The 23,673-nt window shown below is 40.4% G+C and overlaps 1 protein-coding gene across 3 annotated transcripts in view; it reads right to left on the reverse strand.

Moving 5' to 3' along the window:
- Positions 1 to 22,234, reverse strand: part of LOC127020452 (tropomodulin-3) — a 28,033-nt gene extending 5,799 nt beyond the window's left edge. The window contains exons 1-9 of one of the 3 annotated variants that reach the window (XM_050903020.1): positions 22,188 to 22,234; positions 15,387 to 15,573; positions 13,807 to 13,963; positions 5,151 to 5,273; positions 4,450 to 4,539; positions 3,788 to 3,918; positions 2,478 to 2,585; positions 878 to 1,021; positions 382 to 526 (exon numbers count right to left, since the gene is read on the reverse strand). In XM_050903020.1, the coding sequence (XP_050758977.1) occupies positions 382 to 526; positions 878 to 1,021; positions 2,478 to 2,585; positions 3,788 to 3,918; positions 4,450 to 4,539; positions 5,151 to 5,273; positions 13,807 to 13,963; positions 15,387 to 15,512 (1,024 nt within the window). In that variant the 5' untranslated portion in view covers positions 15,513 to 15,573; positions 22,188 to 22,234. Of the gene's footprint in view, positions 1 to 381; positions 527 to 877; positions 1,022 to 2,477; positions 2,586 to 3,787; positions 3,919 to 4,449; positions 4,540 to 5,150; positions 5,274 to 13,806; positions 13,964 to 15,386; positions 15,574 to 17,154; positions 17,202 to 21,905; positions 21,925 to 22,187 lie in introns of those variants that run through there. The other 2 variants (XM_050903023.1, XM_050903022.1) reach the window with 2 other exon arrangements.
- Positions 22,235 to 23,673: the final 1,439 nt, after the last annotated feature.

Consider the following 23,673-nt stretch of genomic DNA (forward strand, 5'->3'; position numbering starts at 1 on the left):
ACTGGCATTGAAGAGGGCATCCTGCACTACTAATTTCAAGTACTGCTTTTAAAGAAACGATGACTCTTACCTGAATAAAACTGAACAATCAAAAATATTGTTTTCCCTCCCTTTGCCACAACTCACGTGGAATTTGAATGTTCTTGTTCTAGACTATGCTAAAAATCCTCAACTCATACACCTGAACACCCTGCAACAAAATAAAAAGGAGAACATCAAGCAGCAAGAGAAGAGGAGGAGTAAAGCACAAGAGAAATATGAAACTAATCTACTCATATCTTGCTATCCTGGTTATGTCAACAGAAAAGCAGAAAAAAGACACCTTTAAAACCTGTGCCACACACACATTCATATAATAGTCACTCTACTGACAAGTCTTACCCAAATCATTATTTTTTGTGATAGCTGCAGCTGCCCTGGCTCGAGGTCCCTGTTGTGTGAAATGGTATCCAAATTTGAGGATCTTGGTGTTTTCTTCAAGCATCTTGGCAATTTCTACTTCTGCAACTGTGCCCAGCTGCTGCCTCTGTTAAAATAAAAGGTACACAAAGACAACAGAGCTTATGTGTATTCACCCTAAAAGAGATCAGAATACTTTCATCATATTAGTCAAGAAACACTTACTTCATTTTGATTAATCTAAAAGGCAGAAGGTCATAAAATACGTTTGTGCACTTTAAAGCAGAAGCAAGCACAGAAGTGACCAGGAATCAACTTCAACTGGATGCTTCTGAGAATCTTAAGGACAATCATTCATGGGGTTAAGATATTTAAAAGTAAAATATTTTGGAAAGTTTATCACAAGCTGCCTTCTAAAAATATTCAGTCAACTAGGATAGATTGATTTTAATTATGATATTACCACCACCTCACTTACCTGATTATCAATTTTGATCTCTGTCAATGTTTCATTGTCTTTCAGTGCATCGACCAGTGCCAAAATTCCAACTCCAGTGATGAAGTTTGATTCTATGTTTAAACTTTTTAATTTTGTGTTTACTCTCAGCATATCTGCAAGAGCCTTTGAATGCAAGAAAGGATCATTAAACTATTGAATTTTGCTACAGTACATCATAGGACATAGTGATAACCTTTTCCACTAACTAGTTCAATAGGAGCAACAGGTTCACAGATGCATGGTGTAACTTTCCAAGTTTTCACTTATTGAGACTGAAGCGAGTCTTCAACCAGGCATTATCTGCATTCCCTTTTTTAATAGTATTTAGTCAAGAAAAGGCCTGTCTTTCTCATTACAAACTAAAAAGCTACATAGAATATAAATTGTCTGAAATTAGCATATTGGACCAATTCCATTTTGTAAGCCTTCACAGCATACAATGAGTAATGCAAGCTGCTAAGTAAAGGCCAATGAAAGGGCATTAGTCAACTGAAAGAATTAGATATCGTTAATTTGTAAACAGGAGATTTGACTTTCAAAATGCTTGTGTCTACAGATTTGGTAGGAAGACGTAAAATTCAAAGCTCTAAGTACAGTACCAGCATGTAGCTAAAAGCACTCTTATGGAAATGGCATATACCTGATCGTATTTCTGAGAAAATAAGAAAACAAGAATAGATGACTGCTGAGGTTTACTGTCATAAAAATCATAACCTTTAAATTTTTTTGTATCAAGTCACAATGCAAAAAAACCCCAACAAAACCACACCCAAGAAAAGAAGCTTTTATAGATTTTTATTACAAATGTTTCAGTTCTGCTGAAAAGGAACTTTTTAATTGACCCAAAACAAAGCTTTCAAATGTTCATTTGTTCATTTAATGGAGTCTTTCAAACTAGTTTTCTTTCTATTTTGAAATTAAAACAAATGCAAAAGATTGTCCTGGCAAAACAGTTAGTGTTGTTTTCTTACCTCTTTATTTGCAAATAAATAAGGTACTGCTTTTGATTCAACATAGGAAAAACAGGACCAGATGATAAATATGTAAGTTTCAATTGTGTCAAACTAGATACCTTGACTAATATTATGCTTTATATGCCAATGCTTTAAGCCAATCTTTGGTAGCCGGGAGATCAGAGAAACAGGTATTTTTCAACTTTCTTCAACTAAAACTCTAGTTAGTTGAAAAAGATTATGAGCTTTTTCAGTCCTCAGATGTGCTTCTTTTAAAGTTAATTTTGAATATACTATTGGCTTGTGGAATGAACATCAGGAACTAAACAATTAGGAAAGAAAGCAAAAAACAGGAAGGTTAGCAAAATAAAAAATCGGGGGAAGGGATTGGAAAAAAAGAATTCTCACTCATCTCATACATCTGATGCATTGCTGCATAACTAGTAATCATTTACCAATGTTGATACAACAAAGTTTTGTTAAAGAAAACATATTTTACAGTGTAACAGAATTTATTCATTTTCATCCCTCAATATTTAAACAGGATTCAATTCAATCCCTTACCATTGTCTTTCCATCCCAACTTCCCTTGCACCCCACTCAAGCACGTTAGCAAGAGTACTTACAACAGCAACAGGATCATTGCTTCGGGTGGCTGCAAGGCTAAAATTCTTCACATGCGTGTTGGTTTCTAAGGCTTTTGCAAATTCTTTCAGCGTTGGAATCGGTATGTTCTTGAATTAAAAATAGCATTTCACTCTCTTGAGATACACAAGTTTATCCCCTCCGCCCCAACTTCCTCCATTATCTTATTCTCTTTACAGCAAAATGTACTATAATATTAACTATCACTGGTCTCCAGCAGTCTCACAGTAAAGGCTTACATGTGTAGCAAAGCTATATGTAAGATAAAATGGCTATCAGAGTCACCAATTCTATAAAGCAAAGTCATCTTTACCACATTGATGCCATTGCCACAATAGAAGTGTTAAAAAGTATTTAGCTGACTTGGAACTGTTACTGAGCAAAATTTACATGAACTGAACATTCTGCTAACTACCACATCAGATTAACCTCTCTCAAATATTAAAAGATTTAGAGCTTTAGACTGGTGAAACCATTTGCATTTCATTCTGTGTTCTATTAAGAATAATTCCAGAATTTGCCAATTTATAGTTTGATAATTTTTACAGTGTAGTAGCAACCAAGCTTAAAAGCAATAATTTTAGATAATCAATTAGGGTAGCAAATTTCTCAGTTTACTATATCAGAAATTTTGTTCTGTTGCCTTTTTAGGTATTTATTTTGTCTAGCATTTCTCTATTGTACAATATTCTTAAACCATGTATTTTATTTTCTTCCTTTAGTAAGGGCAAAAAATAGCCTAGGCTACTAGCGAGTCTGCAGCTAGCAGCCTGTCACTGCTGTCTGCACTGTAAGTCAGAAGTGCTACAGTTCTGTTTTCTTTCACGCAAATATACAAAAGTTTTAGTCATGTTTAAAAACACAACAGCAGAAGCTGCCCTAATTGCCGACAGCTCTTTTCTACAAGAATCAGAAGGATGTCAGGTACAAATATCACTTTGTTTGCAATAGCAGTAACTGAGAGCACATTGCTTCATCAAGGACAAAGGATTCAAAGAAGTAGTTAACTCCACAATGGTGAACTGCTGGAACTGTTGCCAACTTGGCAGCAACAGAAATCTGGGCTGGCAGTAAGAAAATCTAAGACTTTTTAAATACGCGTTTGGCAAAAGAAACCAAGATGGCTTATCTGTTTAGCTCCAGGCTTCTGAGATTACATACGCTGCAACATTCAGCAGAAAGGCTGCGGTACTTAAAATAAGCCTATCATGCTCTCTTATAGAGTTTTGCAGCTTAAAGTGTCTTCTACTGAGAAAAAGCAGCATATTTACTGCAGACTTCAGGTAATTACCTTAATGTTATTTAGATTAACTTCAACAAGACGAGAATCATTATCTTTAATCCTTTGCAGTGTCTCCTCCACATTTGTGGGATTTGGCGGTTCATCAAAAACAGGCAACATTTTTTCACCTTTTACTATATCTGAAAAGTAAGGCATTTAATTGTAATCAAACAGGTCACATACATTCACTGTGAATAAATGATACACTTACTAAGTATTTACTGTATTTAAAGATCATTTCATCAGGCTTTACATCTCTCCCCCACCCAAAAAGCATACCATCCTCTCCTGACCATATTTTCATAAAGTTCAATTCTTTTCCAAAGGTCCTCATAGCCTTTCTGCTTTTCTTGCACACCAGCTTTTTTTAGAAAGCACATAGGAGTTGAATTACAAACACAAACATGAAATCTAAAAACCATCACACACAAATGCATGTTTATGCCTACTTTTATCCCCCGAAAGTGACTCAACTGCAGAATAGATTTTAGCGTACATATATTTTAATTCCACTCTTGCCAGAACCCAATTAGCAATGTTTTAGACATGCACATTTCCACCACAAGACTGAATAGTCTATAAAGAATGCTAGTGCAACAGAAAATAGTTAGTGCTATAGTAACTGTGTAGTACAAAGAACTCATTTACCTAGCACTTGCGTACACACTTACTTGAGAAGCTGTCTTTGTCAACCCCATTACTGCTTCCTACTACGTCACAGAACTGATTGTTTGTTATCAAGTTGGACATTCCCAGTATAGCTGTAAAAGGAAAAAATGAGAAAGCAAAAAACCAATTTTACTGTTTCTGACTAATTCAGCTCAGATGCAGAGTTCCTTTAAATAATAACAACTGATGTTTGTAAAACACCCAGTTATCAGTACAATACGCCATTCAATCTCTTAATAATTCAAAGTAGAAAAAAAATTTAATTAATTGTAGACTTTTTAGTTGGCTTTCACATCTTAGAAAGATTTGACCTCGCCAGGTTCAAGCAGCAAAGTTAAAAGTGCAGTTCAATCACAAAATTCTTGACTGAAGCTTGAGGAATACAGGCACATAGCAACACATTCTTATACGCAAGAAAAAGCGGTAGTGCACACAACAAAAACCAGCCAGTCTGAGGAATTAAAGGTTTTGAGTTTGAAAATCAGTATCTTTTGCAGGCTAAAATAATCTACCTTCCTATAAATTATCACAAATCAACAAAGTTGATACGCTACAAGCAAACTGGTATCTAACATGATCTAGTTTCTATCACACCTACAACTTCCTATAGTCACATTTCAGATAACAAATACACTACCACATTAATTATAGATCTTTCTTGTCTAAATATGCACCAGCCCATTCATACTTCAAAAAAACTAACCTGCAAGGTCACCTAATTCTGTGTCTGTGGCACTGGTCAAGGCTTCCTCCAGTTCCGGATCAAGAGAGAATTTTTCTTCGGTATAAGACTGTACAGGCTTTTGCTTGGGGATAAATACTTTCCCTGGAGTAAGGAAAATGAAAAATCTGATGTTACTTTGCATTATATAGCTACTTATCTTTAAACTTTTCTGTACTTAAGGAATACATATTACATTTAGTAATATCCTGAGAAGAGCACCAAGGACAACATAAAGGAATGAGGTTTCTTCTGTTTGTTCTTGAAAGTCAGAGATGAGGAAAGAGCATAAGCAGGAATATAACATTACTTATTCCAAATTTTCAGGAGTCTGTATCATGACTCCAATCTTATTTGTTTCTCCTAAGGATGAGAAAGTTAAATATAAGCCTCCATTATACATTTTAAACAGCCTAGAAAAAGTGCATGTAAGGAAAATTCAGTGTCGCTGGAGGACGATGACCAGTATCCTCTCAAGGGAGAAAGGGACCCAGGCAGAACTGTAATCTGAATGTGTCAGAGAAATAGAATATCAAAGAATCATCTGAAATCATGGACCTGAGTATTCACTGCAGTTTTACAGCATACACAATATTTCTCATTTCAGATGTTAACTCAATTTGAAGTAAAAAAGGAGATGCCTGAGCTGCTTGAGAAAACCATAGTTTGTGAACAGCAAAAGCAAGATAATAGAGTTCTCTGCCAATGACACTACCTTCTAAAATGATACTTGGAAAGGCCACAGAAGATCCAATGGGAAAAGGAGCACTAGTAATATCACATTCTGCATGAACTTTTCAGTCATTACAGACAAGTAATGGGAAAAGTTATTTTAGGAGACATGCATTATAAATAGAGGTCTGCGTAGTTAGCATAATTCCTGCATACATCTTCAGCTGGAAAGTTAGGGTAAGAAATCAGAATATGAGAAGGCTATTCTAACAGTTATTCTGAAAACAGTTCAGATTTGAATGATTTAGAATTGGCCTTTCAGAACAAAGAAGTCTACCACTGGGTAAGAACCCAGGAGAGGTAAGGGATGCTTAGGTTCAGGACAAATTAACATAGTAAATAAAAGCTCTGGTAATGTATGAGAAAACAAAACTGATGCATTTGATAGAAGTAATTCACAACTAGAAAACTGCGAATCTAATCTTAACAGTTATTCAAAGTTTTTCAAACTTCCCAAGTTGCCTGAGCTATCAGCAGACAGAACTGTGGGAAAGGGGTTCCAGCTTCCTTTAGTTATTTCCCAGGGTAGGAAGCGGTGTTGATAACCTTCCGATGAAGTCTCAGTGCTAATTCAGGAACCCACCCTCTTCCATATTCATAGCTAAAAAACATTTCCACACACAAATCACCCTAGCTTATCCCAATTACACGATGAAAACCCACCATGCACCAGAATCAGACCAGCTGGGCAGAAGCCAGAAGCCTAAGCTTTTTTTCCTCGTACTGCATACAAGTGTATCTTGTTACATGTTTGGACTAAGACTAAGTTTAGCATTTTTAAATACCTTCCAGTGACAAGAAGCTATATAGGGATGCTTGAGTTTTATTTCTGGGAAATTCCAACAAAGCGGGATTTTGGTTTCACCATTTGTGGGAAGCAACGTCTGAAGTCAGCTCCTGTGTCCCACAGCAGACACAGGCATAACAAAACCCATCCACCTTTTCTCTCTCTCCAAATTCCCATCCTAGATTACAATAGTTTGTGGTTAATTTCCTTTTTAAAAGGAATTTAATGCATTACCACTAGCACAGATTACAAAGAAGTGTATCAGGTTTTTCTCTGACAACACAGTCTGATGACCAAGATATGTTGCTAGCAACACAGTATTTTTGTTCCTGGGTTGCTATCTCTTTGGGAAGTTGTGTAAATGGTCATTATCCATATTTAGAAGCAGAAAATAAATCTCCTTACATAAGTGTACTGACTACAAAAGGTAGCTGAAAGCAGCTGACATGCATTACCACCCATACCTCAGGTTCGATGGACAGTGCAAGAGAAACTATGTTTGTGGTGATTCAGGATTAAAAGAAAACCTTCATAAATTGAAGGCTTACGTAGAAAATGTTTAAGATTGTTTTGATATAGTTGATACAGTACATTTCTACCCCCATTTTATTTTACCAGCATTGCCTACTGGGGAGAGAATAACTTTCAACTTAAATTGTAATTTTCAGAAGAGATACAGGAATGTTTGAAAAGGTTTTCATTAACCCTTGAAACACTCTAAACAGCATATACATGATCTAAAGCCTTTCATTAGCTATGTTTGCATTGTTTTCCCTCAGTAATACAGACTAGTAAAAAAGTGAGGATTTCAGAGTACAAGGAAGAAGAGAAGGAAAGTGTGATTTGAGCACCTGAGCCTTTGTTCATGTCATCCTATTTGCAGCATTAGTGCAGCAGGCAGCGAGCGGGAGAAGGAAACTGATCTCAATTAAAAGCAACTTTGTAAAAAGGTATTTCAACCTAGATCAGCCTCCTGTCTGGTTCATCATACAGTACTCACAAAAAAGAACTACTTTTCCTGATGTTACTTTAACTAATTCTTAAATTCATAGGTTAGGAACTTCTGGTTCTAAACATTTGCTTCCTAAGAGTAAGACTAAATTTATTCATACAGGTCTGACTCTTAAGATAACCTAAAAAGAGAGAGAATTATATTCAGTTTTTATTAAAACAAAAATGTTAAAAGCTGTTCCCCTCCAGAAATGTTCATTGCAGCCAACTCCAGTCACATGAACTGGGTCAGGAGCAGTTTTTGTTATAAAACAGGTCACACCCTTGTGTATATAATCTCTCATTCATTGGCTTCATCTCGTCCTAGCCCAGAGTTCAGAGGTTTACAATGCACGTATGAAAGCAGGTCCTTCCCCACTCTCCACTTCTTGTAACGAACTTAATTCAAAAAGGGTAAGACCCCTGTGTCTCTGGGGACAATGATCTAACTCAAGGCCTGCTGCCAAGACAGTCTGGAAATTCCCTTCCCCCCTTACTAATGTAAGCTTTAAGCAAAAAAAACCCAAAACAACCAGACTACATATCTGTGCAGCCCATGAGATGAATAGCTTTCTTGGCCCTCAAGTGGAACGTATCCAAATAGCAGGGATTTGATGACATGAAGGAACATGACATCCTCCTTTTCAGCCAACAAGGATACTGCAAAGATTAAGCCATACAATATGAAGAGGCAAATCTCAGAGATGTTCACATAATTTCTGTAATAATTATATATTCAGGCCTTCTATGCCTTCAGCTAACATGTTAAATGATGCACATCCCAGGATTAATTCACAGGCTTTCTTTGCTACAGAATGAACTTTCAGTTCCAAGTTCCACACAACCGTATTGCTCAAAAGGCAGACACTTTGGATGATGTCTGTTGAAGTGCCCTAGACATTTCATACACAGACTCACAGTATCTAAGGTGGGACTGAAAATGTAGCAGAAATCAGGTCTGTTCAGTGTGGCCATGCACTGCATATTGCTGGTACTATTCTCACACATCCCGCAGTCCTACACACATACTAGTAGGCAGCAAGCCGCCACAACTTGCAGATGAGAAGAAAGTCTAAAATCTACTTTGCAGTACTCTGTTTGCAGAAAAGGAATTAAGTGTCACCTGAGGACAACCAAATACAAGCTCGTATCATCAGTGACTTAATGAGGAAGAGCAAGCAACATCTGATATTCCTTACATCTTATGTTCCTTAAAGTTTCATCAATCCAGAAATTGATGTAATCCACAATTCACCAATTCTTACCATTTGACAGACTTAGGTTCATCAATTCACTTATAAGCACAATTTAATACTAATTTTTTTAGTTCAACTTACAAGTGACTTTTCCTCAGTGTCTTACTGTAGAAACAGTACTGTTATTCATTATCTGATTACAGAGCACATAGCAGTAAGTCAGAAAACTGTTTTACATTAAGGCTAGAGTATCACATGTTATTTTGTTCTAGTGGTTTTGTACGGAGAATGTCAATTCGACAAGTTGTTTCTCCAAAGCTTCTACAGGATATTAGCTTCATTTTACAACACGTAACACACTTCCTTTAAAGACCAGTGATAGAAAGGCAAACAGAGAACACAGCATCCCAAATCCTGCTGCAACAGAAGCAAATGGCGAACTAGAGCAACAACTGCGCAGGGCAGCAACAAAAGAGCTCTAGCCAGGTAACTACAGTTTCAGCCTAACAATATTTTCTAGGTGACAGAGCAGGAAAAAAAAAAACCACACCAAAAAACCAACATTAAAGCAAAAGTTACATGAAATGCAAATCCACAGAGAACAAACATACCGTGGCAGGAATGCAGAGTGAGAGTTGGAAAAGAAAGCCACGATTAGGTGAGTGCAAAGGCTAGAAATGCAAAGCTTAGTTTACATAATAATTTGCTAATGCCTTGCACCATACAGCACAAAGTACATTACTGATGACAGATATATTTTTATCTCAGGTGCAATAATTCTCATCTTTTGCTGTTCCAAGAGAAGTGAGGAGCACTGGTCAGACTTGGTCAGATGTGTGGAACACACTCAAGGGCAACAGACTCCAGCACTGAAGCCTTGCTTCACTGTTTAGATGAGAGACCCTTCTCCTTGCAGTATGCCTTGTAAAATCTTTATGACATACTTACGTACACAGATTGAGACAAAGCTAGTTTTCTTGAAATTATTACCACATTGCTCTCATGAATCTCTTGAACAATAGTTTACTGTATGGTTCAACACTTAATTGGAACAGAATGTGACTTAAGTCATTAAATTGTTTAAAAACAAAGTACGTTTTTAAGGATGCTTTTAGAAACAAAATCAGGCACTGGAAAAATACAATAGAATATAATTCAGGGATTGTAAAGCTTCACATTTCTTCAGCACTGCTCATCTCACTACATCAGGTTACTTTATGTTATTTCAGATCTTCCACGTTTCATAGCACATAGCAAAAAAATGTTCCAAAGATTTGGAGAAATCACATCATCTATCAGTGAAAGAGATGCAACATTGTTTTAATAACATGTTACCCCGAAATGAAGTACTTAGGACAACTGGTAGAGAGGATTTTCCTTTACACTGTAGCAGGGAAACAAGGTTACCATAATCAGTAGCAAGCCAGCATATTTAAAATTAACCCAGGGTAAGCTTCTTTGATAAACCTGCAGGCCAAATCGCCACACAGGACATCAGTTCTACTAAAACAGGAAAAGAAAAGAGAAAGACAAGGATAGATTTTCCCCTTCTTACTCTATGAAATGAATAATTAGACCAAGTTAGAGCAATGAGACCAGCTAGGCACACAAATATTTTAGCAAAGCCTGACGCACAAAAATGGCACCAAGAAAATAGCTGCAACTCCAATCCATCTCTCTCCCCCCAAAATCTCTAGATCTGAAGGTTACGATTGTCAGTTTTCTTCTGAATTAACAGGATAATCAAGCAAGATTTTCACCTACCCCCATTCCACAATTTGTTAGCGTTTCTCCGTAATACATTTATCTAGCCAAAGAGAAAAATTATAAGACAGCTTAGTTGTTTGTTTGGTTTTTTAATATTAAGGAAAAGTACATTAGTATAAGAGCTCCCTCTAGATAAAAACCATCCTACACAAGTATTAAGTTTTGCTCCACTCCCTTTCCAAGTTTTACATCTAGATAAAGATCATGATTTCTTGGTTTAAAAGATTAAGTTACATAGGTTTGCCATTTTTGTGCAAAATGGCTACAAACATGGCAGCAAGTCAAACCTAAACCATAACATTTTCATGAGGGGAAAAGAAAAGGTTATCCCTCACCTACTACAAAATGAGCTTAGCCTTCTTGCCTCCTCATGCCCATTTAACAGAGCATGAATTTCCATACTGAACATTTGTTTCCACATTTTTAGTTTTAATGAAAGTAAGCTACATTTCATTTTTCATATTATTTTCTCTTCTTCTACGGTACTAAAAGAAATGGTAGAAAAAGTTATTAAATAGCAACTTTTTTTTTTTTTTTTTTTTTTAAGAGATACAGGAAATTTTACTAACTGAACTGGTATGACATATTGCAACATCCAGACAGACTGCTATTTAGTAATACTTTATTACATAAAGGAAATGACATTTGGTCTTTCTTAACCAAGATCTGCGTTACAGCTGGACCCTTCTGTTTTTCTATATGATTCTCACAGATTTTATCTGCCCAAACAAATAGTTTTGCCACGTGCATGTGTCCTGGTTTCGGCTGGGACAGAGTTAACTCTCTTCTTAGTAGCTGGTACAGTGCTGTGTTTTGGATTTAGTGTGAGAATGATGTTGATAACACACTGATGTTTTAGTTGTTGCTAAGTAGCGCTTATCCTAAGTTAAGGACTTTTCAGTTTCCCATGCTCTGCCAGCAAGCAGGTGTGCAAGGAGCTGGGAGGGAGCAGAGCCGGGGCAGCTGACCTGAACTAGCCAAAGGGGTATTCCATACCATGGAACGTCATGCCCAGTATATAAACAGGGGGGAGTTGGCCAGGAGGGGTGGATCGCCGCTTGGGCATCGGATAGCGGGTGGTGAGCAACTGTATTGTGCATCACTGTTTGTTTTTTTTTTTCTCTTTTTTCCCCTCTTCTTTTTTTTTGTTATATTCCTTTTCATTACAATTATTATTATTATATTTCATTATTATTATTGTTAGTATTATATTTGACTTTAGTTATTACACTGTTCTTATCTGAACTCACGAGTTTTACCTTTTTTCCCCCCAGTTCTCCTCCCCATCCCACTGGGAGTGAGGGAGCAGCTCCGTAGTGCTTAGCTGCTGACTGGGGTTAAACCACAACAGCATGTATACGTAAGCTGACTTTAAAGAACCACCTATCTGAATGAAGCACTAGTACTCAGTAAAAAAAGAAGTACTAACTAGAGCAAATACTCCATGTCCAGCCTCACATCCTGAAGGAGCGGTGTACAAGCTAGCCAGGCTGCAAGGGATTCCCCAAACTAGCTCTGAGGCCCAAATATACTTGAACTTAATCATGTTAAACCATTAGGCTGTCTCCAACATATACCAGGAAATATGTTGGGCAAGAAGCAGAACAGGGGAGGAAGCAGCAGCACACTACAGCGCCAAACATGGGATCAACAGGTACTTGCCAGCAGCGGACGTACTATAAGGGTACTGCTGCTATAGGTACCTTTGACTGCCTTCTACATTCAAGACATTGCGTTATCCTTAACTTGGTTACTCTTACAGATTCAGTCAGCAAACTCCCTTTCTCCTGTCAGCAAAGGAGTGTCACAGTTATCACCTCTCAACAAAAGTGGTGTTAAACTACACACATAAGGCAAAACACAGTGTATTAAGGAAGCAGTACATCATATACAGTGCAGTACATTACAAAGTCACAATCTCTCTATTACTTCAAGGAAAAGAAAGAGACACCAACATTGTCAAGTAACAGCTATCTGGTATAGGCAGAGAAAATGCAAATGCTCCCCACAAAATTTTCACTGAATATACACCACAATCATAAATACAAACTCAGTAGATGAATGAAGACTCAAGTCTGAAATAAGCAATGATTCACACCAGAGAACTAAGTAGAATTAAAGAGTTTCAAACCCTTAAGAAGAGAGGAGCCTGTTCATCTTGGGCAGTTGGAATACAACTTATCAAACAATTTACTGAAGTCTTACTGCAGCAGATCTGCCCTGCTGCTGGGGAAGGTTCAGACAAGCTAGGATTCACAAGCAGTACACAAACACTGTGGCAACAGCTAAAAGCCTCCTCCTACGCATATGTGCCCAGCACAGGTATGGGAGTTTCTGTCCCTACCAATAGTGCTTAGTAAGGCACAACAAATTTGGGAACTCTTGTTTTGGGGGGGGGGGGCAGGAAATCTATTCTTACAATATTTAAGATGCACATTCTTTTTCAATTTTCTCCTGAAAAGGAAAACGCTTCCCATCAAGTCAATGAGAAGATTAGATCCAAAACAAAGATTTAAGATCCCAGGTTTTAATAATGGGTCCACTCATTGGGTCAATGTTTGCATGGTTTTTGGACCACAAACCACTGCCAGATTTCAAAGTTTCTTGGGATGTTAACTATGTAGTTAGTTAATAACTATGCAATCTTATTAAACCTCTCGGTAAGGATACTAGAAAGACAACATGATTGCATGCACCACTTGCCTGGCCTTGTCAGCCTACGTCTCTGAACATTATTGAGTATCTACCACGACATCATTCTACTGCTATTTTTTAAATTCAACGTAGTATTACAAATGTTACTGTCTGTACTCAGCACTACAGGGCATAAGCCACAGGCACGACGACAGCATTTGTTATTATTGACACAAATCAGCGGTAGCTCTTACTTTGAGGATACCATCCCCACCAGAACTTTGCAATCTTTGATAAAATCTTTGAGTCTTATTTCCTTCCTGTGCTACATGCAAACAGCACACCAGCCCCAGCACCACAAAAAGCCTGAACAGGAAGCATCCCGCCTCTGCACAGTAGCATTCATTTGGAAACGCCGCGAGTTAAAAAGCGTTAGAGCTGCCAGTGCTTCAATAAACTTTGGTTCACAGTAGTACTGGCTAGTCCACTTCAGAGATTTCATCACCACCTACACCGGAAAGGGTGGTGTTACCTTTCTTTTCTCTTGTAAAAGGCACATAGTCTTCCCTGTCTTTGTGCTCAAGAGCCTGCTTCTCTAAATACGCAAGGAGTCGCTCCCTGTCGAAGGGACCTGAAGCCTTTTTAGCAGTCTGGTCTTTCTGTCGGAAGCCTGCAGGCAGAAGTGCGTTCTGCAAAACAAAATGGAGCAAATAAGTACAGCTTAGAAAGTCTGAGTGAACACCTGTTTAGTTTCATTTCCCTCTTCCTTCTCCCTCTCCCCAGGGTTCAAACCCAATACATCATCCTTTTTAGGCAATCTTTGATCTCTTACCAACTTTCTTGTTTTGGGGCAGGGGAAGACACAAGGTAATCTATTCTTTAGATACCAATAATATAATAAAAATAGAGCACGCTGCACTCTGGACTGAAGCAATTCTTTAAGCACAACAGCTCCCAGCACTAGACTTGCTAGTTACTTTGCATTTCTTTTCTAGAATGAACACTGTTTAAATGAGTAGTAGTAAATAAGACTCAGCTATTTACAGTTTAGACATTCAGCAAGAGACTGCTTCCTCCATCACTTACATCCATGTGTTTCTAAGTCTTTAAGACAACTGACTATACTATTGTCCGGCATTTAATACAGAGTATTTCTACTTTTGACCTGACTCAAGGTGGGGGTTTTTTGCTGCTATCAACATATTTCAGCTAAAGAAAAAAACCACAGAAAAAAATGGAGGATATTAGTAGGGAAAGAACAGGACGTACAGAAATCCAGACTGTCATAAAAGACAACCAATCACTTTTGCCAGTTCTCCTCTGTTAAAATGTCTATAAAGCCAAAGCCAATTAAAATGTGAAGAATATCTTGCAGTGCAAAAAAATAAGTGATCATAATAGTCTTAACTGATCCCTGAACATCAAGATTAAACTTAATCCTGGTACTATTAAAGCAAGAACAGGGAATCAGGAGGTGAAAACACAGGTCTTGGACTCTGACATTAGCTGCAGGATCAGTAGAGGACATAACTCGTCTCTTTGTAACAGAAAACTAAAATATTCCTTATTCAATACCCCATGCTGACATAATCATTCAGGAGCTGAGTAATTATTTGCCTCCTCTTTGCAAAGTCAGCACGAGGACAGGAATAGATATAGGCTACCAGATACAGGACCAGAAACCTTTAGAAGAGGTTAGCACCCTCCCTCTCCCATCAAACTCCAACGGTAGAAGCAACAAAATAAAAACAGATGCAAAAGGGCTGTTTACCAGACAACACTGGAAACAGGAAAGTTAAACAGGCCTTTCTAAATAAACTTTCTCTTCAAGAACATGACTAAGAGCAATTTTTATTTATAAATAAATCCCAGAAAGCTCCTCCTGACAATCCCTTCTTCCATTTTCCTCTATTGCAGTTGCATTCACGTTGCAAACAGGAAATAAACAGTTGAAACATTATATACACATATCTATCTGTAAATAAGATCATTAGCAGACTAGGAAAAAACTCTGTCCAAAAGTATATTGCACAAGTAAAAAAAAGTCTCAATTTATTTCAGATTAGTTTCTGAACAAATGAAAAAATAAAACTTCTCTTGGCTAATACCTACCTCAGGGTCAAGATCATCCAAAACAGTTTCCAGTTGTTTCAGTTCTTCTTCCGAAAGTTTGCCAAGAATTTCATCCTCATCGAGATCTTTGTACTTGTCCAAGTCCTTTCGAAATGGGAGCGTCATGACTTGGGCAGTAGCAAGTTGCTCAAACACCTCAAAACCCAAGTCTTATTCTTAACCAGATCTATTAAAAAAAAGTTTTAAAAAGAAATAACCATAGTTAAGGTAAATATCCCAACTACAAAGCACCTTCAACCTCCAAATACATCTCTGAAAGGAAAGCTTTTTCATCCAGTATTCATATCTATCTGCTATTCTACAACAGACAAAGAACGCTTGGAAACTGTCTACACCTTGCTTCTTCACTGACAAGAATCCTGTCCTGCCATGCCCTTTTCCATCAGCAACTAAGCTACATATATTTTCAGATGAATGCCAGTACCCAGTTTTCTCGACAAGAACTCCAAGGCCATAATTCCCACAGAGCAGGGGGAGATGCCAACTATACCTAGTATTTATGAGTCCAGTTTAACACCATCGGTTTTTACAGATATTGCAATCAAAAGAAGAGTTAAGATGCTTTACATTTATTGTTGCTGCTGCTGTTCGACGGCAGTAAAGGAGAACTTCGTTACAAACAAGCCAATTGGTTATTACTGACTCATATCCCTGTGTATTACCTACAGAGGGAACAAAGGAAGTTTGCCTCCGAGTTAATTATAGCACTACTATCGAAGTAACATTCTGTTCTGCCTGAGGAAAATTAAAATACCTTGATGAAAGGCTTAGGGAATACAGCTCCTAAGTAGCAGCACTCCAGTCAATCCTACTACCAAAAAAAAAATTAAAAATACAGAACAGACTGCATAACTGCTCACTAAGTATTATACTTAGAGTATAAATATTATACTCAGGGTCCTTCAAAAGATGCACAGTCTATATAGTATTTCTCACGGACAAGGAGAGCACAGGGAACCTTTTCTCTAACAGTCACAATTTTTGAGCATTTGGCTTGGAAAAAACAAACAGTTAAACATGACAGTGTTGAAGCAGACAAGTTGGTTTCTCTCATTTTTCTGTAAGAAGTTCTGGGATTCTCCTTTTGTTCAGCCAAATTCTTGCTCCAAGTTGAGCACACACACAAAAAAGGTAACCTGAATGACTCTCCGTAAGTGAGCAAGAGTGTCTGTAATTTCGGGAGCAAAAGCTAGATCCATACATTCAGGCTCATTAGCCTCCCTAACCCCTTTCTCAGCTCTATAGAAATAGTCAACACAGATCAGACATACAGCAAACATTATTCGTTCTCCAATAGCCCACATTCCAGTTCAAATGCTCACACCACATATACTAACTGCATTACTTCAAACCTGCACTTACACTGTACTTCAAAAACAGACCAATTTCAAGTTATTGCCTCTTAAGTAAAAGAAGGGTCGTATATACATACAATTCCATGGAATCCTGCTTACAGGATTCCTTCACCTCAGTTGTTTACATCAAGAAAGGTCTCCCTGGCTGTCACAGTTACACATGGTGATATTTTAATTCAGAGACACTGAACAGACATGAGCACATAAAGGTTCATCCATGCCATTCAGTCAAGTTTACCTGTAAAGCAAATCTGGTTTTAACAATTGCCTTTGCAAGAACCGTAAATTTTCAGTTCCTACCAACATCTACACCTGAATGAGGAATATATTTACAGCTATTGTCATGATGTCCGCTTTTAAAAAATATTACTGAGATAAACACTAGAGCTTACTTGTAAACCACAGTTGACATCGATAGGATGTAATTCCAAAGCTGAACTACTAACTTGGGTAAAGTTCTCTCGAACATAACAAAAACCAGAAGGAATTCTCAATTTAATGGCAAATTACGTCAAAAGAACAGTGTCTGGCTTCCTCTGAACTAAAACCAATCACGTTGGAAGAGCTTGGACCTTTTGCAAGAGGCCACAGAGCTGAGAATATCCAAGTTTAATGGCTGCAGAAAACGCAGAGGGTAGCACACCTATGTTTTTCAAAGCTGTGTTCCAAAAGTAACTAAAGGACTGCCTCTATGGTCTAGTGTGCCACCTCCTACAGTTTTCATGGTCTCATGGTATTTGTTTCTCCAGGTGCATAACAGCTGAAGGACAATTAGCTGATAGCTGCAGCAGATGCCACACAATCTGCATGCAAACTTCTCATTCCTAGAGCCTTAATGTTTTGCCCTTCCTTACAGTTTAAGCCATTACACACTATCATAAGAGAAAAACATTTCCTGCAGCCGATTACACAGCATTGTTTGTGACCAGGCTGCACCATCTGAATCCTACATCAACACACTGCTATTTACCACATTTCTGCATGTCCATTTGCATTCAAATATTAAAAGGTGTAGTTTTAATGGGTAATTATAAAGAGCAGAATAGTTAGCATACTGCAGAATAATGCTCCCCTTACTCTGACGGAGAGTAGCACTGCATAACCATACATTACATTCACATAGGCTATATTTCCTCTTCATGAATCGCTGTAAAATGCTGTCACCCAGAATTAACTACCTTTTATTTACTGCCTTAGTATGTTTTACATTGGAAAACTACTCATGCTTTATAATACATAAATTAATGTTCAGGTCATAGCCCTTAGTCTCACTTGTTTCTATAATATGATCAAAGTAGCCATTTCAAATCCTGAGCTACAGTGTTCACACACAAAAAATGTGAAAAATAAAGCAGGAGAGCAAAAAAACCCACTACTTCTATAACTGAGTCTTCAGCAAGAGGAAGAGAATCACATGTGGCCTGGCAAATTCAAATTTAAAGAGTTTTGGACATATTTTCTAACATCTATCAATCAAAAGTATTTTTTAAAATATGAAAGCATACTTAACGTGAGACACCTTTAAAAAGTTATGATAGTAGCACTGATTAGCATATCTGTACTACACAGAGATTGCTTGGTAACAACTTTCAGAAACATTCCCTACAAAAGAAACCACAGCATATATGACACGTATATAACATGCTAAAAATCAGGTTTTAAAACATGGTGTCAGGAATTCTCATTGCCTAAAAAGGGCCTAAAGGCCAGATAAAGCCCTAATCTAATCAAACAAGCCTCTTCACCTCCCATTAAACACATTTGGTACTCTATTTGCATTCCATCACTCACCGTAGCAGTGCAGCATAGAGATAGATACACACGTAACAAATTACAAGTTTTTAGAAGGAGCAGTTATTTAGACTGTGAATATTTGTGGCACATCTTACTGCAAAATTGTAGGCAAAACTGTAACCATCAATTTTGGCTTTGCAAATACTTTGCACTTTTTTGATGAGCGGAGCTAGTTTTCTTCTAAGTATCCTTCTTAGCTTTACCATGAAAACATTACACACATTAAAAGTCAAAAGGGCTAGTATTCTTTTTTCAGATATATAAGGTAAAGTAAGTTCTTCACTCTAGCAACTTCATAGTTGCATAAGAAACATTTAGGGAAATGGAAACAAAGCCATCACTTCCAATCAATCAAATTTCAATTCTCTGTTAAGCAGAAGAGAAGTTGAAAAATCAGAAATTAAGATATTCTGCTGGACGTCACAGAGACAAAAATCTTGCCATTATTCCTTCACCTGAGAAATCAATGAACAACTAAAGAAATTAGAAGATAGCAGTAACTTTACTTTAGGCCATTTTATAATAAGCTGACTCATCCCCTGAAAGACTGTCAACCAACTTTCACGCATCTCTTATCTACAAGTTAAAATATTTTTGTTTTCTCCTCTCTGAAAGTGTATTTTTAAAAACCAAAAGATTCCAAAAATAGCTAGCTTCCAATTTTCTTTCAAAAATCCACCCCCCCGAAATTTCTATTATACTTAAGAACACAATTTCTTGGGACCCTAACAGAAGTAACTCTTCAGAAATATCGTGCCCACAGGAAACTACAGTTTTGTTAAAGTCCACTGTAAATGGTTTCCGTCACTTAGATTTTAAAATAGAAGTGACATCATGAAAAACAAACCAAGCCGGTTTTGGCCAGCACGTTCACAGAGTTCACTTTAATCTCATTTGTTCCTTTGGAGCCTCCTTCCACCCAGCCTCTGGGTGAACCTGGCCCAGAGCAGGGGGGTTTGGAGCAGAGGGGTCTGCAGGGCTGTCGTCATTCCCACACCAGCCAGAGCCCCAGACCATCCCAGCTGCTTGGAGAAGCCTAATCCAAGTGTTTCCCCAGGGAACCCCTACGATGGCAACAATTTTATTTTCCAGTGTGCAAGATTATACAGAACTGTTTATGAAGAATGTGCTGCACTTGAAAGAGCTATCTTTATTTACCAAAGTTAGGAGAAAAATGAGTAAACATAAATATTACCATAATCCCAGCAGGTTCCTTAGGATGTTTTTGTAACGCCTTACGATAACTCTGCTGAACAGCCCAATGCTGCTTTTCTTAGCAGAAAGCTCTCGAAAACCCACCTGAGCCTTCCGAATCTCCAGCCTGGGGTAGCATTCACGAACCAGGTTCTCCTGCCCAGGGAACCAGCAGACATTCCCTAGCCCAAAGCTTTACAGAGCCAGCAGGTGGCAGCTCGTCTTTGCCTAAGCTTTTTGTCAGGGTTAATTGTGTTCCAGGCAGTAAGGAATAGCTATTCTGGGCTATTTTCCTACAACAGCAAGCCCAAGACTTCATTCTGTTCAAAGAAACAATTCACTAAATTTTATACACAGCAAACTGAGCTTCCCCAACTTCATATTTGTCCATACAGTGACCCGGGGAGTGGAGGGGGACAGACAGCTACTGCAGAGTAACTACACAGACCATGAAGATTCTTCCATGATGAAGGAAATCAGAAAACACCTGTATTTCCAGTTCCTGCCAGCTCCTCCTCTGTATCAGAGGGCACCTGGAACCAGACAAAGCCCACTTTGCTCTTTTATATGTCCTGTATACAACCACACAGAACTAGGACACAGCTCTCTTGCAGGCAGGGTGCTCTGAGTGATGGCTAAGCTGCCAAGCTGGCATTGTCCCATAAAAACTTACTCCTGTGTGCCTGTTCTTGAAAACCAGTCATCCACGCTGCAGGGCTGTATGGACGTACCCATCCAGCCCAGGCAATAGCAGAGGCAACAGAGCCAGGAGCCCCAAAGCGCACATTGAGCAAGCTACATGGGGCACGGAAGCAGCAGCCTCGGCGGCGCGGGAGGCAGCATTTCAGCACACCCATCTCCACTACACTTCCAGGCGTGCTCATTGAACTAGCTGCAGGGCAGGTGCTACGATCCCAAATAAATACAAGGCTGGGATAAGCTAAAAATCCCCAGTACGACAGGTACTGCCTGCCCTGAGAAGCTCCTCTGGCAGAAATTGCCACTCCAGCTGTCCATTCCCTCTCCCAACACGCAGGGCAGCACCACTGCATTGGGAGTTACTGACTGGCCAGGATGAGGGATGTTTTGGCATTATTTTTTTTCAGACACTACCTGGATTTTCTTCAATAGAGATACGCTGCCCATGGACATTGATACACAGTACCTCCTCCTGGAAGAGCTGCCTACAGGCATTTCAGTCAAAAAGAAACATCAGATGCAAGCTATCTGAACATTTATAGAAATTTTCAGATATTTGTATCCATTACAGAAAAGTGGCGAAACTGACAAGCCTAGAACAGGACAGTAGAAGAAAGTCACTTTATTCCCATTATGTTACTTAGGGAAAACTTCTGAGTGCTAGCCAATTTCAGGTTCTCCCTTACATCACAGGCTGTCTTTCAAGCTCTGTACACCTGATACAGTAGCAAAACATTAGTCTTGAGGATACATTCAATATAGTATAGCAAATTTAAAGTATACAACAACTCTCTATAACAGTACTTATGTTTCAACACAACTTGTGCCTACTCACGGAGAAACAGGCAGATAGCTTTCAGAGGCTTGTATTGAGAGCCTATGTGCAAAATTCTCAGGAAATACAGAAAACAGGGTGTGCAGACACGCACGGAGCCTCCTGGGCCTTGGCTGTTCCCCGGTGCAAGCACCCCTCGCCCAGGGCCCGCTCCCTGCCAGGGCGCAGCCTCACCAGGAGCTCCCAGCAGCGGAGGCCTGGTGCCAGTGCTACAGAGCACAAACCCGCCACCAGCCACGGGTGCACCGGAAAAGCACTCTTCCGTAATTAAGTATCATTAACTTGCATGCTTTCTAAGTTGCAGAAAACATATATAGCAAGTTGAAAGAATTATGCTAACCGGATCTACAGGCAAAGTTTTTAAAGTTACAGTTTTCGGGTCTGAGAGCAAAGTTGGGTGATGGCTAAAAAACGAACCAACACCCTCTACCGGAGCGCCCACCAGCAGACACCCACCCGGCTCCTCTCAGCCCCTAAGCCCACAAAACCCCTTCAACTGCCAGCGGCAGGAAAGCCCCACTGCTGGAGAGCCCATTTCCCAATGCAAATACCAAAACCCCGCCCTCCGCCTTTCAGCTCCGCACTAACGAAGCCCCGACCTTCCCGCTCCGGAAAACCAACCGAGGTTTCGGGGGGTCCCCCAGCGAGCAGCGGGGGCCCGGGGCGGGCGGGCGCCGACCCAGCCCCTTCTTCTTCTTCCTCCCGCCGCCGCCGCCGCCGCGGCCCCTCCCGCCGGGCTCCCGCCGCACCGTGGCAGCGGGCGGAGGGCTGCGCCCGCCGCCGCCCACCCCCCCCCCCCCGTACCCTCGCCGGCACCCCCGTGAGGACTGCCCGGCACAGCCCGAGCGCCCGCGTCCACTGTCCGGCCCCGACCCCCGCCCGCCGCGGCCGCTCCCCACTCACCCGGGCGGCGGCAGCGACCCAGCTCCCTCAGCCGCGACCAGCAGCCCCGCGCCGCGCCCGAGCATGACGGGAGCTGTAGTCCGGCTGCGGGGCGCCGAGACCGAGACCGAGACCGCGCCTGCGCCTGCGGGGCGGCGCCGCAGCCGGGCGGTCGAGGCCCACGCAGGACGGCGGGCCGGCTGTCGTGCCGTGTCGGGCGGCCCGGCTCCCGCCGTCTCATAAAACGCAGGGCGACCTCGGGCCCTGAGGGACCCAAACGCAGCCGCGGAGGGGGCGAAGTGTGTCCCCGGGCAGCGCTGTGCGCCTCTGCTTCCCGCCCGGCCCCGCTCCGCAGCTGCCCCGGCCCCGGGCGGCCTTCGTGGTGCGGCGCCTCAAAGGCTGCCGGCCTCATGGCTCCCGCTCTGCAGCACCCCCGAAATTGTGTCTGGTTGAGGGAGAGCTGGCATTTACACGCATTAACAGAGTGCCTGTTGGGAGCCACGGTGGATGTTGGACAGGGCAGGGAGGCTGGCAGGTCCCAGCTGGAGGATGGGTGAATGCAGTAAAAGAAGAGGATTTGCGCTTAGGCTGAGATGTGTGTGTGCCAGCTCCTCCCGGACAGGCCCGACGTGTGCTGCCAGTGGGGTCAAAGTGGCGGGGCTCGGCCTGCCCTGCCGGACCAAGGGTGTCCCTGAAACCCCTGTGTGCCTTTACAGCTCTCTGCGTCCTTGCAGATCTCTCTGGTAGCTTCTTCCTTCTCTCCTGTGGCCCCTCCAGGCTCCTCGCCTTCACCTCTGCCTACATTTTGTTTTCTTTGTATGCAAAACATGCAGCTTCCTCCTCCGGGCTGTCAGGCAGGGCACTGGGGAGATGAGTCCCTTGTGGTTGGGTTCAATGCCCCGTCCCTCCCTGACCCAACAAAAGGCACAATTACAGGGAAATGGTGGCTTCTCCTGCAAAGCTCTGGGCCAAGAGCACCCTCAGCGCTCCCTCCTGTTGGCGTGAGGCAGGAGGAGTCCAAGCGCTGAGGGGTCCTGTTAAGGGTTGGCGTGTGCTTAATGAGCATGAAGTTTTGGATGTTTCAGCTACCAAACATCATGTGCTAGAAAACACCGTGTGCTAGTAAACCTTAGCTATGTACAGTTTTTTTAAAGCTTTATCATGTGAAAGCAATCTGGACAAATTGTCTTGAAAACAGTAAAAGATCTTACCTGATTTAGCCTGTGCGCTATCAAATTTCAGTGTACATGAAAGCTGGAGCAGCTCAAAGACAGCAGTCTTCAGAGGTTTGTTTTTTTACCGTAGGTTTACTTTCTCCTTATCTCATGTTGGAAACTGTTAGACTTTCCACACCTCAAAATAAAAAAAACAATTAAAATTAAGGCAGTTGTCTGGCATGTGCCATTTAATTTGAATGGCTAAGTTTTGGCACATAAAATAATGGAAAATATGGTTTTACAACAGAACCTGTTGAGTAACCTTCCTAATAGACATTGCCATTCCTGCT

This window comes from Gymnogyps californianus, chromosome 11 (assembly GCF_018139145.2).
Source record: "Gymnogyps californianus isolate 813 chromosome 11, ASM1813914v2, whole genome shotgun sequence".
Lineage (NCBI taxonomy): Eukaryota > Metazoa > Chordata > Aves > Accipitriformes > Cathartidae > Gymnogyps > Gymnogyps californianus.